This window comes from Merops nubicus, unplaced genomic scaffold (genome assembly GCF_000691845.1).
Source record: "Merops nubicus isolate BGI_N331 unplaced genomic scaffold, ASM69184v1 scaffold11140, whole genome shotgun sequence".
NCBI classification, from domain to species: Eukaryota; Metazoa; Chordata; class Aves; order Coraciiformes; family Meropidae; genus Merops; species Merops nubicus.
The window spans coordinates 40,952-58,443 of record NW_008580939.1 but is presented as its reverse complement, the minus strand read 5'-3'; the positions used below and the strand labels follow the sequence as shown (position 1 = coordinate 58,443).

At 36.2% G+C, this 17,492-nt stretch overlaps 1 protein-coding gene across 1 annotated transcript in view; it reads right to left on the bottom strand.

The window, feature by feature from the left end:
• Positions 1-17,492, bottom strand: part of GNAS (GNAS complex locus) — a 93,149-nt gene that overhangs the window by 35,841 nt on the left and 39,816 nt on the right. The window contains exon 6 of the mRNA XM_008946770.1: positions 2,196-2,293. Within this exon, the coding sequence (XP_008945018.1) occupies positions 2,196-2,293 (98 nt within the window). The remainder of the gene's footprint in view (positions 1-2,195; positions 2,294-17,492) is intronic.

Below are 17,492 nucleotides of genomic sequence, written 5' to 3'. Positions count from 1 at the left end.
GGATTGATCTTGAAAAGGAAAAGCCACTTTTCTGCCTTCCATTTTAAGTATGCCTTTCTCATTTTTAAACAGGGACTTCAAAGGGGAAAGTGTTTAGAACCCAAGACTACTCTGAAGGAACTGACAATTCCAACACAGTTTGTGCAACTTTCTCTTTTAACTTCTATTAGCCCTAATGACAGCAGCTTGCATATTCAAATCAGAAGAGTATTCTCTTGATAATTCTCAGCTACATTTTATATTTTATTTTACATTTTATATTTTGCCTTTGCTACTTTATTTTTTTAGAGTATACTCACCAGTTTAATTTCATTTTTACAGGAAGTAAAATATGCCAGATCCCTTGAAAACTTAATACTGTAAGAACAAGTTCAGCTTTTCAAAGTGACATTAAGCTCCAAGCAACCGTTTTGCCATTAAAGAACTCTTACTTTGCATATTGTTACTAAAAACAATGCCACTGCATGATCAAAGATGCCAGAAAGGACAAGAATTACCAAAACTAATACTCAGAAAGTTCCTTCTCTAAGAATATAATGTCACATACTTTACTATCCAATTGAATAAATCTTAGAATTTGAGACATTTTTAGAAGCAGACTGCAATGATATCTTGGGGGGGAAAAAAAAAAAATCTGTAATTGGTCAGTGTTCAAGGTTTATTTCTGGCACAACAGCCCACAATGTACAATTAAGTGTTCCACTAGATGGAGCAGGATGGTAAAACCATCACGAAGGCCATCTCTCTTGCTGACCCATGAAAAAGTCAGCGGCCAGCAATTAGCAATGATAAGAATTTTAGCTTTCTTCTGTGCATTCAGGGCAGAAGAAAATTTGTTGCTCTTCCAAAAAAGGGCAACACAAAAGCTCCTTAGTGCTTAATAGTATTTATTTCTTCCTGTCATAGGAGCTGACTATGAACAAACACTAACTAGAAACACATAACCAAATAATCAGATACAGAACTAGTTTTTCCTCACTGCTACCACCTTTACACTAGAAAGACAAAATTTACTGGATAGTTGACAGAAAATGAAAATCTTGTAGTACTTTTTTATTCTGTAGCAACTGAACTTGCAAAAAGATCCATGTGAAATAATCAAACACTGGTCACCTAATAAAGAAATCGCTACACACCAAACAAATTCACACTAGAAAGGGCAGAACTTCAGAGGCACCTAAAGACCAGGAGCTGAGCAAGTGATAGTAAAATGATCTCCCTTGTCTCATTTCAAACAGATGTAACTGTTCATTTACCTTTAAGTCCACTTAAAAAGCCCAAAACAGACCAGAACGCCACCTTAAAAGCTTTATTTCATAAAATATTCTTTAAGACATGCAGCAGTAGACAAACTGCACCTGTCCATCAGCATGTGAGATGAGAACCCTGCATTTTGTTGACTATTAAACGTTATTTCAGGTTCTCCAGAAGAAGTACAGTCAGTATAAGCTAACAAAGAAAACAGTAACATCCCAAATTTAAGTCCTGCAATTCTTGAGTATATACAAGAAAAATACCAGGAATGGTCAGAATTGTCACAAACATCTTGCCATAAAAAATTCTGAACAATACTATATTGCTGTATGTGATAACTCCAGTCATGCAGCACTCTCTCATGACAATATTGATTATCACAATGGTGTAAATATAGCAGAAGACAGTGAATCATTCTCAGATATGTGCATGAAGGCACACAAGCAGAAGTCTTGGTGACCAATCACAAGCTGCTGCCCATGATTGTTGCTGCCATCTCTTTGTTTTCAGAAAACTAAACTGCACTAAAACCAAAAGCTAAAAACACAGGCATGCTTCACACCAAGGTACTTTCCAAATTACTAAATCTTGCTGCAGTGTTTGAAGCTGTCATTTGGAAAGGAACTGGTTGAAGCACAAGACACAGGAAATTTGGTCTTTGAGACAATACAGTTGGTCACAGCTTTAAGGTGTCAGCCTGTATTAATATCATCTGAAAACACATGCAAGGTTTTCAATATAGATATTCTTTTCTAACTGAATGCCATTTTTTCCCACCTCTGTGAACAGCTGATCACTGACAATTCACTGTGTAGCATATGCTCCTTTTCCAAGGTAAGGAAAAGTAAGCATCAGGACCATCTAAATCACTGCCATTAACATTCAATTAAAAAACCATGGATATCACAGTCAATATAGAACAGAATAGAAACAGTACTTACTACTGTGCACAATCAATCAGCTGATACTCATTAGATCTCTCATAGCAGGCTTTCACACCTTCATCTTGCCAAAGCGTTTTCGTATGTTCGTAGAACTCCTGGAAGAATAAAAGCAGCATTAGCACAGTGGGTTATGTGAATATATTTACGAAGAGAATCTGCAAATGGCAACATATTGTCACCACTGTAAGAAATGGTACATGGCACCATGTTTAACAAAAAATTTTGAACTTTTTTTTTTTATAACCTGACTACAAGTTGAGTTAGCTTTCTTAGTTGTCTTGGCTTTAATTTTTTTTAACACTTCTTTTTTGCTTCTTGATTGCTTCTCAATCATTTTGATTGAATCCAGCTATATACTGAAACAAGGGTTAACTTCAATGACAATTCTGTTGGCGTTTTTAATAATCAAATCTATTTGGTTACTGTCGTTCTTTAACTCACAATTCCACTCCATGTTATACTTATTTGGCTGTCAAGATTTTTATTTTTCCTTCAATGAAATACTACCTCTCAGGAATTCTTACATAAAAGTAGCAAATGGTGATTAGGTTTTACTTGGCTTTACAAATTAGTAAGGATCTTTGAGGATTAGATAGACAGTTGTATCTTACTTAACTCTGAATCACTTAATGTATTTGCAAAATTTATCATCTTACAGTGTAAAAGGATATTGAAATGCAGAAGACACACAGTGGTACAAAGATAGACCATGTTTTGACTGTGCTAACCTTAAAAATGAAAAGCCAAGATATGAAAGCAGACAGCCAAAACTGCAATGCTGCCGTTTTGCTGAAGCTGAAACACAGGTATAAAACACTACCATAATCCCATTCTTTTTTTGCATATAACAGAGGCACTTTGGTTCCAACAGAGGCATGTGCAACACATAGCAGTGCTTCTGGCTATCAGTCGAAGAACTCTGCATAGACTTAGAACACAAGCAGCCCAGCGACTTTATACACACACCCCAGTGTGGGCATTATTTTATCAACAAAGATGGACTCCTCTTGGCTACCTCAGAGCTTCTAAAGTGGTTTGAACTAAATACTTTAATATTGATTTTAAATGGACCAAGTAACTTATTCCAAACGAGCTTTCTGCACTCAGGACAGCACATGACCTTTAAAACGGGTGCTGTATATATTCTATTTCTTCCCCTACCTCCTCTCTTTACAGTGGAAATATTTTGAAGAAAAAGAATATATTAAATTGTCATTTCACTGCTTCAAGGTTCCTTCATTAACTTAGCTCTAGAATCACTCCCTCTCTTGGGATATTACTCTTTCACATTCTTTTATTATCAGTGTAGTATAAAGAAAGGGGACAGATCAAAATCTGACTTCCACGATTTCACTTGAAAATTTTTTAAAATTCACTTTCCTACTAGAACATTAGCTAGCACCTGCATTGTAGTAACAACTGTAGAACAGTAGACACTTTAAATGGTGTCTTGTAGTAAATTAAAGGTTTCCAAACCTTCTCTTTTGGCAGGTATGAGATGTATGTGTGATTGTGTGAACACAGAACTGTGAACACCGACAATAGAATCAGTCTATTAAAAGTAAATTTGATCTTGCCTGTATTGCTATTTAATATTCACTACCCGCATATGCACACAAAATACAGTAAATACACACTAAACACCTAAAAACCTTGCTATGGTAAATTTTTGAAAGAAATTATAGAATTTTCCTGTAGTATTAGAGCTCTCTTTCTGGTTTGTTCCCTGCTTTTACTAATTGTCCATGGACAAAAAGACCAGTTAAATTTCTTTAGGAAGATATGGTTTTATGTATTTATTTTTAAAATTAACAGTAGCCTAATACAGAACATCTTGTAACTTACTCAACTTACTAGTACAAAGCTGGGAAATTGGAAAACTGAATAATGAATGTTACAAGATTTTTTTGTTGAAACAGCAGCTGATTCAAATGGACATGCACCATTTAAATTTCCCATCTGATGAAGATAATTTACACCAGACTTCAGATAGTTAATTGAACTATTTGGCAGAGATATGGTTCTAAAATAGACATCTACTTCAAACCGGAGTCAGCATCTGCCAAGCCAATTACCTCTAAGTATACCCCCAAATACTCACTTCATCCTGCATTACAGTAATTAAATAACTAGGCAAAGATAAATTTACAGAAAATGCAATTAAACATAAAGATTCTTCATCACTTACAATAGACATTTAAACTGAAAAGAGACAGCGCCTTAATGAAAAGAAGTCACAGCACTGCAAAACTCTGCCACAAAAATGAGACACAAAAGTCCCTCCTCACTTTTCTCCTCACTACAATTGTGACATTCTGCCAGAGAACTGATACAAAACAGTTGTTCCAAAAGTTTCTGCACTCCATCTTACCTTGTGGAGAAACATTTGGAATAGTTTCTGCAATCAGACTCTTAAAATGGTACGAAAAGTAAATCCAGTCCCTGGCCTTAGCATAAACACATTGATAATAAAAAGCCTAGGATTTAGTTTAACAGAACAGTCACATGTTGTTCAGGAGAGTCTTCCCTGTGTTCTAAGGGCAGTTCTTAACTTCTAAGAAATACATGGATTACAATAATGGGATCATGATCAATGTTTGTGCCTTCTTAGGCTGTATCAGCAATGAAATACTTAACACTGCCTTTATATCTGTCCTGCTAATCTGAACTATAACCAGCAATACTTAGGCAATCCTTTCAATATTATTATTAATGGTCCATGTGGGATGTATAAAGTATTTAGGTCCACATTCTTTGAACTTTTTACTGGCATTTCAAAATCAGGATCTACAACAAAGAGAGTAACAGATCACTAAGGCACAGTGGGGTGCTGGGGTGGGTTATTTTGCGTTTAATCTTTTTTTTTCTTGTTTGTTTTAAAAATTGAGCTACAGAAATTGCAATATGTGAAGGGCTTTTATTAATTAAAAAAATCATTTGCCTTTAGGCCACATTAAATGTGTCTTCATACATTTTGGGACCAATGCTGATCCAGCTTACTCAACTGTAAACTAGGAAGCTGTTCACCAAAGGAAAGTTGGGTTACAGAGTTCCACTACTGCATTATTAGAAGCCTACTTACACTAGTGACTGATTTTGGAATGAAGACACAGCAGCTAGCTGCAAAAAGCCACATTCTCCCTCCTTGCCAGTACACCTACACTAACCACAATTCTGAAATAATATTTAAGGAAAAAAATTAACATAAGAAATCCCCAGCATCCCATCTGAGTCATGAAATGTAGCCTGGGGCTACTCTCGGGGAAGGCAAGTAAAGCCACAAGATTGGTTATGTATTTAGGTAAAACAGGGGCTTCAGAGGCCACCAGAAAAATGAAGCTAGCAACAGTTGCCTTTTTTTTTTTTTGCCTTTTTTTTTTTTTTTAGTTAAATAGGTCTAATTTGTATGAGATTGTTAAAAATAATTAGTTAGGAAACAAATTAACCCAAAGTAGCAGGCAAATTTCCTGGAAAGAAATAGCCAGAAAACTAGTCCTTACATGTCTGGCTCTTGTTTCCGTACCACTGATTCATTTGCTGGCACGTTCTAATATAACAGACTCTACAGCAGCATCAACACAGGTTTCTCTTGCACTGTAAAATGGAATTCCTAACAAAACAGTTAAAATAAATAATACTAAATAACAATTTAGTTTGAGATGACATTCCACAATAAACAGGATTTGCATAGTATGGTTGTATTATCCATTCTTGCCCTATGCATACTTAAAACTGAAAATAAATTGAAGCTATGTCATTTTCCATTAAAAAAAAAAAAAAAAAGCTGCAGTTACACAATATACACCCAAGATCCTGTTTAAACTACAGCTGAAGCTGTATAAAGCAACAGAAGTCAACATAAGTGATGACAGGATGGCATCACCGAGGAAGGTGGGAAGTGAATTCTTCCCAAGAATTATGTCACGCTTGTCGCGTTTAGTTACCACAAGACCAGACTTTACACTTTTCAAAGTGCTACCGTAACCCTGAAGAGGGAGAAAGCTTTGTATAGAACACCTAGGGAAAAGGATGCCACTGTAACACAAACGTGAACAGAACAAGCAGAGCTTGACTTTGAATGTGTTCAGGCAGAGCAGGGGCACAATCTGAATTCCACACACGATCCCTAACTAACAGGTCACATTTCTGTGACATGAGAAAAAATTCTGAGAAAACCCACTGTGTGGCTGAGACTTCTCTGGTCTTAGATAACTGAAGTATTAAGGACTGTGACTTGCTGATGGTGAGGAAGCCTCACCTCTCATCATCCCATAACACTGTGTTACTTAGAAAGTCTCATTTATGTGAATGTGTTTTAGTATTAATGTTTTTGTTATTAGATGACATTTTCACCACCTGCTGCAAGTTTCCCAATACAATGAGTCAATAGGTAAAACTTGTAAATTGCGTGTATTCACTTACAGGAATGGGGACAGACCTCTAGAGAAAAAACACCAACAGCAGCAGAAATCATGTAAAACAGATGCTTGGAAAATAGTACTTTGTTCTAGAAAAATCTTACTGACACAGTTCTGTATCAGAAAACAAGCAATGTGGAGTCTAATCAAGTTTAAAACCTACTTGTATCAAAATTTCAGCAAACTATTGTATTTGAATGTTAATAAAAATAAATGAATAAAACCAACAGTTTTCTTAAAAGTCAAATGAAAGAAAATGCTAAAGACCACTTGGAGGTTGACCATTTTGGTTGTTAAAAAAAAAAAAAAATCCTCATGAGACATATTCCAGGCCTGGGAAAAAAACAAAAGAACCAACATCAGCTTTTGAGAGGCGTTCTGAAAGGATAAAACATTAGTAGAAAATGAAAGAGAACAACTGGACATGTTGCCTATGAGGTTCTGTTCCCTCCAGATACATAAATACTCAAGAGACTTAAAAAAATGTTTATGAAGCAATGTTTTATAGGCATTAGGATGTTGGCAGGGAAAAACACTGGCACAGTTCTTGCCACTGTAACACCATGTTCACAGGAACCTTGGCATGGACATGCAACATTACCTTTTCTTTGTAAAATATAATATAGGGTGGATCTATCATTAGAACAGCTTATTTACTAATTCCAGCAAAAGTCAATGCCATTGAAAAAAATACCTTACCTACTAAAAGGTGTGTACAACCATTACACAATGTTGTGGTTAAAACTGGGATTCAATCCCTGGGCAAAGTTCATTGTCCCATGGAGTGGCACATTTCATAATAAGAGTTTTAAATACGTCGTCCACTTACAAGCCTAATGACTAAAGGTCAACCCAAACAAGCTTCTACCCATACCACTGTATTTTGAAGGACATGTGCTTCCTGACATTCAGCTTTTAAAAATAGCATTGACCATTGGTTTCAAACCCCTTTACAGACCTACTCTGCAAGGTCGGGGCACACGAACTTTACATCCACAAGTCAGGTAGTTCTGCTGCATTCTGCTGATGAACCTCATCAGAACAAGACAGTCCCACAGGACGGCAGGGCAGCATGCTGCATTCCACAACTAACTGCACTAGTAGATTTTCTCCTTCCAGGAGAGGTAAGTAAGAAACAACTTGACTTAATTTTCATTGCTCATATCTGAAATCAAGCGATTACTATTGACTGGAAGGCCACACAGAGAAGGAAACTGATGGCATCTTGTCATCCTCCCTGTGTTTGGGCAGGGATACTTAGAACATGTTAAATTTGTCAAATCAGACAGTTTAATAAGTCACTTACTTGAACAGGGAAACATCTGCATTCCTAATGGTGTGAAAAAGCGTTAATTATTGCTTGCTATTTTAGGGAAAATATGCTGATGATATCACAAAGGAAATGCATACCTACAAATAGCTGAAGATATTCTCCAGTTACTGGCACGTGTCCAGAGCTGAATACAACACTCTTTGGGAGAGGCCAGAGTACCCAGCACTTCCCATAACTGAGTCAGAAATATTTTCAGCAGGGATTCAGTCTCATTATCAATAGTTTTTCATGCTGAGAAGAACAATGCTGAAATATTTGGGGTTTCTGCTTACAGCACCTTCACATTTCTAGTAGGCAAATTAAACTGGTTGTGGCTGCAAGGAATGGACAATGGGAAGGGAATTTTATCTAAGAAACTCCTGTGATGTTTGAACTTTAATTTTTCCCCTTTGTTAAGAGTTTCAAAACACCGCAGTGTTTGAGAAATGTGCCAAAACACGATTCCATACCCATAATTTACAAAGTGCCTTTGGTTAACAAGCCTCACTACCACAGCATCACGCTATTTTCCAAAGAAGTTTAATCACCAAAGCAGCTTAGTGTCTTGATACTAGAAGGGCACACAGATGTAATCCTTTTCACAGAACTCCTATTTAAAGTGCATCGTGCTCATTAGGGAGGAAAAACTCACTTTTGGTGATATCACCAAGATGGAGGTTGGCAGATCTGGAACCTACTCCCTGTTTGGTCAAGATTTCTCTGCAACTTTAAACCAAGTAATGAATGTTCCTGTGCTGCTTTAGAGTATACTCGTTCACAGAAAGAAGGCGATTCATTAGTGCATTAAACCTACTGACAGCATAAAAGGCTCACAAAGAAGTCTTCTATACCATTCCAGCTCGCTCTTGCAGCAGTAAGGGAGTGGTAATAGAGGCATTTCAACCATCAGCTATTTTTGTAGACCTCTGACTAAGAAGGAAGGTTTAATAAAACTCTGAGAAATTTCCTTTGAGCCTTAAATTAGGATTTGGAAAATGTCTTTCATACTATGTCATTTAATTGGTTGTTTTGTGTTTGGTTTTTTTTTTGTTGTTGTGTTGTTTTTTTTTTGTGTAATGAATGCATAATAAACTTAAAACAAATAGTCAAACCTAATGACCTTATCTTATGCAGTGCCAAGAACAAATGCCATTTCATATAACGGGTTGAACCTGGGACCATATTGCAACTTTGCCACTGCATCCTTTCAGGCTGAAAACAAAAAGCTTGTTTTTGCCAGAAACTTCTACCAACAGAGAAAAATGAAAGATAAAATAGTTCTTCCTCATTCTAAATTCTGACAAATCCTGAAGACAGATCACCAGACATCCTACAACCTTTCTGAAGGAGCAGAATCTGTATTCAGAAAAGTATTCATGGACTCGTAATACAGTCTAACACGAAGAAATCTTAGCTCACATATAGCTATAATAGACTAATTAAAAATTCTGTTTATTTGCTGGGACTTTTTTTTTTTTTTTAAAGAATAAAAAGCTACCCACTTACCTGGGAGCTTAAGGAATCTTAAATTTTATTGCAGCACTGAGGAATGCTGTGTACTCCAAAGTCAAGTTGGAAACCCTGACAACCTGCTGGTTCTCTGAACAGCAGGACTCTACCAGAAGAGAGGTGTGTGTTCAGAAAACACGACAGACACCCTTAACAGCTCCAGCCAGCCATGGGCACAACAGGTCTGTGCCACAATCCAAACTGAGTCCTGCACAGCAAACACACAGGCAAATACCTGTTCATCCACTCACCTCCATTCCCACCTGAGCTCTCGCCAACTCCCATTCAAGTCTGACAAGGGAAAAGGCCTGTGCTTGTGGATCTCTCTCAAGATTTGGGACCTGACATGTTTATTAAATTCCATCATAACTTCATAAACCTCATAACCTTCCCTTCTATCATAAATTTTGTAATACTCTCTGTTGTTCTGTTGCATGTAAGAGTTTCCCTGTTGGGAAGCCACAGATGGCTGTATGTAAAAAGGTAACTTGGCACATCTTAGCCACACTACAATGTATTCTATTTAGTACTGGAATAATGGAAAACAACTTTTAATTTAGCACTGAGGGCCACATGCAAAACAAGCAAAGAGCATTCCACAGAATCAAAATGTGTAATAGAATACATTATTTTTCACTTTTTGCTTGTTAGGTACTTCCAGGCTCATGCAAGTTCACCCTTCTTACTCATCTGACATGATTTAAATTAAATTAAATTAAAATACCAAAGTCATGTTTATCATCACATTTCCAAGTCTATGTACATTACAGAATTTTTATGCCTGAAGGCGCTTTTTATTTGACAGCCAAAACGCATGTCCACAGGGCAAATCAGCACATTTACATCTTGCTTAGTCTGCATGTAACCTCTCACAGAAACTCTTCTCAAGCTATTGCCATACCAGGCAGGCTCACAGGTAAAATTTTATTTCATCTATGCATACACCAATATTTTGTGATAGTCTCTCACTGAGATTAAAACCAGAAAATCCTTAAGAATTTCTGTATTGAATTTATGCCTATTTCCTGTTTAATTCAGCTGACAGCTCTTCTATTTCAACAGAAAATGAATTAATCTGTTCCTGTTCCTTAAGACTGCTCTGAGGATAACAGAGATGTATCAAGAGAAATCAAGTCACGATATCTTCAAATGAATTTCTACATGTGAACTTATGAACCTATAAATATAGTATGGTGGGAATTTACTGGATAAAAATACAAGTGCAGAATAAAGCATTAGAATTTACTTCAAAGTTAATCAAATAAATTAATAATAAAGCAAAATACAGAATGGGTTTCTGTACTAAAAAAATTACTGCACTACAGAAAAGATATGCAGAGTGTCATTGCTTAGAGTCCTGGATTATAGACTCCCCAGTTTAAGGAAATACTTTATGGTATTTCAACAAAACTACAGAAACACCTCATTGAAAGCACTCTGGAATTCAAAGTTCCCTTAATTTATAATAATAATAATAATTTAATAATACATTCCTTTAATTTCCTAGCTAAAAATAGCTTCACTTCTTGCACAGAATATGTTTTATTTTATTGTATGTAACAAACTGAAGCATAAGAAATCGTAGCATCTCCATTTTCACTGCAGTTAGAAACTGCTGTTACTGGCAATAAAATTTGGATTACCAGAAGGAGGGACAAGAGTTGTTCCTGCAGATGCTGCCACGTTTAAGAATCGGATCAGGTCTAGCAAGAAGTACTGCAGCAAATAAATCACTATATAGAAAAGCAATGTTAATTAGTAAAGCTGCTTAGCTCTTCATCTCATTTCTGTACACAGTAGTCAGAAGGGAGACTGGCTCTTTTTTTTGTCTTTTTTTAAATACATATTACTAATTATTTTGGCTGTATTTAAAGTCCAGGTACTGCAATATTCTCCAAGACTGGTCTAAATATGTGTATAATTTTACTGAATACAAACTTAAGAATTTATGAAGCTGCTCCTACAGAGATGCCACTAGTTGATGGCTTCCTAATTTCTTAAGAAAAACAGATTCTCAAGCTTCTTCCTACAAACTGAAACTTGGGAAGAAAAGAAACTCTAAAAGAAGGTGAAAACTAGGGGAACCTAATCTTTATTTGAGGGAAAGAAGTTGAACCAACAAATCAAGAAAAATATGCAACTGTCATTACTAGACAGCAAGATAAACCAAACTTTATATTAAAGTAAAAATATGAACCACTGACTTAGATGATCAAAATTAAACCTACTATGCATAATATTTGAATTGGTATTGCTCAAAGCCTCATGCTCCTTTGTTGGTATCCAATAAAAATGTTGATTTCCTGATACAAAGTATGTTATTTTTTCTAAACAGATGAATACTGTGTAAATAAATGTAAACAATTTTATAACTTGATGTTTTAAAATTATTTTTGTTTTATTTCATCACCAGAAGGCAGGCAGTGCCACTACCTTATTTGCTACATTTTCTTTTTGTCCATGACCTTTGTTATAGATGGACACTGAAGTTCCATTTAAATGAAGAAAACCAGCATATTAACTTTATTTAATAAGTAATTCTAGCTGGATGCATGAATATAGCAAAGTTAAAGGCTTATCAAAATGCATTTTTTTAAAAAGAAGCTTTTTTTTTGTGCAACTGGTGAATTAGGTAATTGTTCCCAGTCAATACAGGGTTCTGCTCTGTGGAAGCAAAGAGTTTGTACTTTTCAAGGATTTTTTTTTTTTCCAGTTTTAGTAAGAAACTAAGATATTTGTAACGTTTGAATGGTCCAGCAAACTAAAAGGACAACAGTTATTCATTTTTCTACAGGATGCTTACAAATGGTTCCTTCAGTTCCAAAAAGCCCAGGCTCCTAGTCAGTGCTTTGATTTCTAGAGAACTTTAGCAGTCAGAACATGTAGCACAAATTTTTTTTTACTTAAACAGCTTTATGCATAAGTGTAAAAAGAGAACTTCTCACATCAAAGTTTATTCACTATATATGCACACACTTTCTAATTATACATTTTACTAAAGAATTACTTTAAAAAAACCACTCAAGTTCTCTGTAAATAAAAAAAGCTTTGCATAAATTATACATGCTCCCAAAGAAATACCAAAGACTTTATTGTTTCATAGGTGAAGAGAATCAGGACCAGTGAAACACATGATACTGAAGGCAGTCTGCACTGAATTCACCCCCTAGCTGCCGAGGGACAGAGACCCCCCAGCCCCAGCACACACATGCTGGGTGCCAGAGCTTCTCCACCACCCACCACCCCACAGGCAGCAGCCCCCAGCACAGCCGCTGCAGCCACCTGGGAACACCAGAGAGGTCCTGCACATCCAAAAGCTCACCATTCCAGGGAATAGCTGCTGTCACAACTCCTGTCAAAAAAGACAGCCACTGGGAATTTGCTTGGGAACCTAAAACCTACGTTTTTAAATAGTATTGACTTGTATTTATTAAAGTAACGTCTAGTTACCAAGTAAGCTAGATACTACTTTATGCTTATACTCAGTATGTTTTCATTTCAATCATCCATGAAAAAAAGCTTTGTGTCAACATAGTATTTCTTAGAATGAAGCAATGGGCTAGTTCACAGCCTGACTAAAACTTAAGCTACTGCAGACTGAAGCTGAAATCAGGGGGAAAAAAAATGAAAATCACTTCCAATAAACAGGTTAGCAGTGTTGGAATTTGCTACATGCTGCTATTCATTCCCAAGACTAAAGCATTCCTTTGAGGCACCTACCCATGTGGACAAAAGCAAAGATGTCAGGAGATGCATTTGCAAATTATTACTAGTTACACATTTTCATTACGAGTAACAGAAATGGAGTCAAGAGGATGTGTATCTGAGAGCTCCTATACTAAAAGAAGGCTTCAAAAGAACTGTTTAATCAATCTGTACTCAAGAATTTATTCCTGCTATTAAAGGATAGGAAAACCAGCTTTATTTAAGTCCTGTTAAACTCTGGTCAGGTAAACTCAATTGGATTATCTACAAGTCGATTTAGAAGAAGCTGCTCTGTGTAGATAAGATAATGGAGATTTAAAAAAGAGCAAGTGAATTACTTCAGAGGATCTAGTACCACATCCCTCTGCTGAAAGTGCCTGTAATACTCCCCATTTTGCTAACAACATTAACATTCTTAAGTTAAAAATACTTCATCTATGTACATTTTCTACCAATTTTGCACCTCAAGATGTATCTCTAAGGTATAGATATATTCTCACTATTTTACAGGTAACAAGATGTGTACGGCATTTAAAAAAAAAAGTATAGATGACACTGAGGTGACTTTCTCAAAATCATAGAATCTGGACAAGAAATAGCAAAAGCCCTAGATTTTTTTCATTGTGATAGCAACCCAGACTACACAAAGTATTACCCAGACACCCCAGAAATCTGCATCCAACCTTTCCCAGCTTCCCATGGGTATATCCACCAGGGAAAATGTTTTGCCTACTTCCACACCCCAAAATCTGTGACATTTGTGAGAGCCTCATGGGAAACATCCCCCATTAGAGTATGTTTGTCATTACATTATAAAGCTAGTGATGCTGTCAAACCAGAACAGCTCCTCTCTTCTTCCATGATGTATTTAGACAGGAATAATAATATATCTATCATCATACACATCAGGGTGATTATCTGCAGGGACAGATAATTTTGTTCTGTTGCCTGCATAATAAAGGAACGCTTTTGGCAACAGAGAGATCCCAGTTTGTATCTTTTCTTGCTGAGCCTATATTCTCATTACTTTCTTAGCAGATTTTTGTGTCAAAATAATTTTAAGGACTCTCACCTCTGACGCTGCTGTGCATCAATGCATTATGCAACTTATACCACCTCATTTGTACCACATCACTTTTAGGCCATGTCATAAATGAGCCCTCAAAGCTGATTCCTATAAAAATAACATCCCCAAAACAGACGAGAGGAGGAGTAAGGGTTAACCAGGGTTATTTTTAACCTGGATCAGTTCAACAGTCTGATTTAGTCTGGGGACCCAATGGAGGTTTTTTGGCACAAGTGAAGGTGGCCCATCATGGTGTGAAGGAGCAGGAAGCGTTGGCTGTGGGCAGGGGGGATGCTAAGCTGGCTTTGAGGCTGAAACCAGCAGGTAAATCTCAACCTCAAGGACATTACTCAAAAACCATAATAAAACAATTCAACAGCACTGGTAGTAGGGAGATTCAAAATAACCAGAACGGAACAGTGTAATAAAAAATAAACCAGGCCCACAAAACCTGCAGACAATTTCACCAGCGCCCGAAAAGTGACCACATCTCTTCTAAACATGCATTTTCCTAGAACTTGAGAGCCACAGCCTGGAGTGATAACCCAGCCATTTTGCATTTCAATAGCTAATATTCTGATTCTACTACTTTTTGAATTCCACTTTTCTGATGTTGTTATGGTATTTTCAAGAGACATGCTACTCAGCCGAGTCCAAATCAATTAAAAATAGGCAGTTGTAAATATCGTTCTGCTGTTTTGAATATATCATTAAAACCAGAGCATTATGAGGGGACATGACCCAAAACAAGTAGGTTTTAATTGGCAGCTTAGTTCAAATTGGTTGGTTATGGAAAGAGAGATTTCACACAATAAGAACATTTCCTTTCCTCTTCTAAAAGCAAGAGTAAAAAGAAAGGGACAAGAAAGTGGCCACTATTCTAACTGGTAGAACAGATGGAGAAAATTCCCTAACCACTCTCTCGTATACAGACTAGGAATAAAAATATCACCTCTCTAATCCAGCTAACCCAACCTCACCCTGTATTTGAAACAGAGAGACAGCTAGTCAGAATTTCTGAATACACTTATGAGGTTTACTTTTCTACTGAAAACATAAACATACAATTGTGCTGAGCTAAATGCAAAGGACCATAGTGACAGAAATGCCATTTGAAAGCCTCAACTAGGAGCACCATTTGATTTTCTTTCCATTTTAACTGATGAAATAGTTGTATTAACAGCCTAAAATTTTGATTCATGACCTCTTTGTTCTCACACAACACACTGATACTGTAAAGCACGTATTCGTCTGGTTACATAAAAAATTAAAAGTAAAATTTACTCTTATAAAGTGTAGTTACTGTGAAATGACAAAAAAAGCAGTTCTAGCATGAACTCAAGCAAGCTCTCAAATTTACTCCTGAAGCAAACCAGCTATTTTACGTGTTTCCTTAGGGAGCCTCAATGATCAGCGTAGTTCATTTTACAAATTCTGAATCACTTCTAGATTTCTTCTTTCTGGAAAATCTTACTTATCATGACATAATCTTAGAACACATGACCAGCAGCAGTAATTACATGTGTGCCTTCGGTTCTGTACCAATACATCAACACATAGATTACTATCTCATGTTTAAGGCTTTAACTAATGTACATTCACAATCAGGTCGATTATTAGAATTAAATGCTCCAGCTATCTCAAATGTTCAGTTTGATTAATTTTGAGGTTTTCTTACTTCAACTTTATTTTCCTTTGCTTAAAGCCATCATGCTGGCCACTGACCATTTGATCACATGATAAAAACCCAATTTGAACAAAGAAAATGACAGTGGTCCTCCTTAAACAATAATCTTTCATTAAAAAAATCTGTGCTGTAGTATTTTAGACAAAAACTAGAGTTCTGCTTTCAGTACTTCTCTATGGAAAGTACAATCTCTCTTGTCATTCTCAGTGTTGAGCCAAACTAGCAAGACTAGACTTTTTTTGCAAGACTTAGTCATTTAATATCATGTCATTTTAGCAAGAATACGTTTCCAAGTGATGCAAATAGAATACTACATACAGTATTTATCAATGCTATTCATATTAACAATAGATTACATGGACCTGATTAGAATTCTATTATTTCCATGCTTCTCTGCTCTAAGAAAAGGTTTACTTGTAGAAAATTGTTTTTTCTTCTAAGTACTTCTAATTAATCTGTTTATAACAAAGTCAGAATTGTTTTGTATTTATAAAGGTACACAAGGATTGTGTACTTCTGACACTATGCACTGAGAGTTGGCATCTACAGACATTCTAGATCTTAACTTGATTTAAAATACGCAATTAAAATGTAGGTTGTTTTTCAGGAACCAAAGGACTATAATATACATTCAGACTAACTAGATACATTTTAGTTTATATAATGACCAAGGGCAGATGGAGTCAACAATACTCTTTCAAAACTAGTGGCTAATGTATACCCAGTTTAAAACCTCAACCCTACAAACATTTACATCTGAAATAGTTAATCATGCCAATGAAGGTAGCCACTAGTCAAAGTTATGCACACACCTAAACCACTGTAGACTCAGGGCTTAAAAATTTAAGACAACACCTTTGCTCAGAGAAGAAAAACTAGTTTTATTGGAGCGCTCTTATTCGTGAAGTTGTGTGTCATTCAACACATCAAAGGCTCTTCACTGAACTTGAAATTATTTATGGACCTGGTAAGTACATTTGTATTGCTTTAAACATCAAAGGCTTGCTACCACATATCCTACCAGAGAAAATACATACTGAATATTATTTTTGATATAAGACAAAGTTAGTGTAGCACATACACACTTGGCTTGTGCACTTACCACTACACAATTACCCCATGCTTTCAGGTGGAAGAACAAAAAAAACCTGTTAAAATCACTGCACTCCAAATGAATGGAAGAAAAAAACCCTCTGAGATAGAAAGAAAAATTATTTCAGTACAAGGTAGGTCACAGGAACTTGTTACTCCATTGTTACAGATCACAGCCTGGACTATCCTATAACAATGGGCAGCAGGAGAGCTGCGGGCACGCAGCCAGTTTAAGAGCACACAAGGTGGAGTAAGGAGCCACTGCCTAGTCTTTTGAATATTCCCCTAAAACTGTATTCAAAGCACAAATTTTTTGTTTCCCCAGCAGGAGATATCATCCATTAAGGGATCGAATATTCCTATGAATAACAAACAAGTGTAAAAATTAAAGAAATGTCAAGTTAAAAATCTCTGAATTGCTAATTTGTTTAAGATTCCTTAAGACAAAATGTTTAATCTTGTACTTCACATGCTAGAGAAGAATCATACATCCCCCTTTCCATCA